Source organism: Elephas maximus, chromosome 7, assembly GCF_024166365.1.
Source record: "Elephas maximus indicus isolate mEleMax1 chromosome 7, mEleMax1 primary haplotype, whole genome shotgun sequence".
NCBI lineage: Eukaryota > Metazoa > Chordata > Mammalia > Proboscidea > Elephantidae > Elephas > Elephas maximus.
Genome location: NC_064825.1, coordinates 110,652,507 through 110,654,503, shown reverse-complemented (window position 1 = coordinate 110,654,503; position 1,997 = coordinate 110,652,507). Strand labels below are relative to the sequence as shown.

General features: G+C 38.9%; 1 protein-coding gene across 1 annotated transcript; it reads right to left on the bottom strand.

The window, feature by feature from the left end:
* Positions 1 to 766: 766 nt before the first annotated feature.
* Positions 767 to 1,723, bottom strand: LOC126079904 (olfactory receptor 10AG1-like). The gene has a single exon (XM_049891261.1). It carries the CDS (start codon positions 1,706 to 1,708, stop codon positions 767 to 769), a length of 942 nt encoding a protein of 313 aa, XP_049747218.1. The 5' UTR covers positions 1,709 to 1,723.
* Positions 1,724 to 1,997: the final 274 nt, after the last annotated feature.

Below are 1,997 nucleotides of genomic sequence, written 5' to 3'. Positions count from 1 at the left end.
ACAAAATTATATAATTACTACAGGAATGATTTACCATCTGCTGATATATATATCACTTATATAATTTGAGCAGAAAGTTCTGACAATATTAAAAGTGATTTTAAATTTGGAAATAATTGTATGGAGAGACAAAGTGTCTTAGTAATCTGGTGCTGCTCTAATAGAAATACCACAAGTATATTGGTTAACAAAGGTAAATTTATTCTCACAGTCTAGGGGACTAGAATTCCAAATTCAAGGTGACGGCTCTAGGGGAAGCTTTTCTTTTTGTTGGCTTGGGAGGAAGGTCCTTTTCATCAATCTTCCCCTGGTCTAGGAGCTTCTTAGCTCAGGGAAACTGGGCCAAAGAACATACTCCCATTCTGGTTCATCATTCTTGGTGGTAGGAAGCCCCCTGTCTCTCTGTTGGTTTCTCTCTTTTATATCTCAAAAGAATTGACTCAAAATAAAACCTAATGTTGTAGATTGAGTCCTGCATCATGAAAATAACTACCTCTAACCCTGCCTCATTAACGTCATTGATGTAGAATTTACAACACATAGGAAAATCACCAAACCAAACCCATTGCCTTGTAGACCCTTCCAAATCATATTACAAAATGGTGGGCAGTCACACAATGTTGGGAATCATGGCCTAGACAAGTTGACACACATTTTTAAGGGACTTAATCAATCCATAACATAAATCATAATTAAAAGTATACATCTGTTGAAATTTGGTTAAAAATATGTAAGAAAGCAATTCTTATACATTTAATAAAATGAATTATTTACATTCTAGTTTTCTCAGTGCTGTTATGACATCCTTGTTCCTTAGACTATATATTATGGGATTAAACATAGGAATTAGGATAGTGTAGAAAAGAGATAGAACTTTGTCAGCTCTTTCTGAGTGTCTGGTGTTGGGTCTTAAGTATGTAGTAATGCCTGATCCAAAGAATAACACCACAACCGTAAGATGAGATGAGCAAGTAGAGAAGGCTTTGGCTCGACTTTTGGCTGATGGTAACTTCAGGATGATGGAGATGATTTTACTGTAGGAGCCAAGTATCATCAGAAAGGGAACCATGACAAGTAACACAGCAACTATGTAGACCAACATCTCGTTTACAAAGGTGTCCCCACAAGCCAGCTTGAGTATTGGGGGAATATCACAGAAGAAGTGGTTGATTTGGTTAGACCCACAAAAAGGCAGAGAGAAAATCTGATATGTCTGCCCTATCTGAACTGGGATTCCAGCGGTCCAGGAGCCAGTCACCAACTGAATGCAGACTCTGTGGTTCAAGACTAGAGGATAGTGCAGAGGGTTACAAATGGCCACATAGCGGTCATAGGCCATCACTGCCAGGAGCAAACATTCTGTGGCTCCAAACATGAGGACAAAGCACATCTGTGCAGCACAGGCAACTAAGGAAATTCTTCGTCTCTGGGTTCCTAGATGCATCAGCATTCTGGGGAGAGTAGCCGATACATAGCAGATTTCCAAGAAGGAAAAATTTGCTAGGAAAAAATACATAGGGCTCTGGAGAGCAGGATCCATTTTTGTTATTAGAAATATGGTGCCATTGCTCATTAGGATAATAATATAGATGATTAAAAACAATCCAAAAAGAAACCACTGGAGTTGGGGCATGTCAGCAAAGCCCAAGAGAACAAATGCCATCAGTTCTGTTAGGTTGTCTTCTGGAGGTTTTTCTTGATGATTCATCTGTGGAAAAGGTAAATTAACATTTGCACTTCCTGTACCTTCCTCTGTCTCTGCCTCTTCCCTAAACTGTATCGAGGTGTCTGCATTGTATTTTATGATCACTGCTATTGTTTACACTTTAAGAATGACACTATTTACATATGTCCCATGACCTCCTATTAAATCACAGTAAACAGTCCCCTCAAATTTAAGATCATTTTGCTATACTTTCCAAGCACAATCCGGAATAAATCAAGCAATACCTGACTCAGCACAGGCACTGGAGCAATTGGCAACTACTGGAGATGGA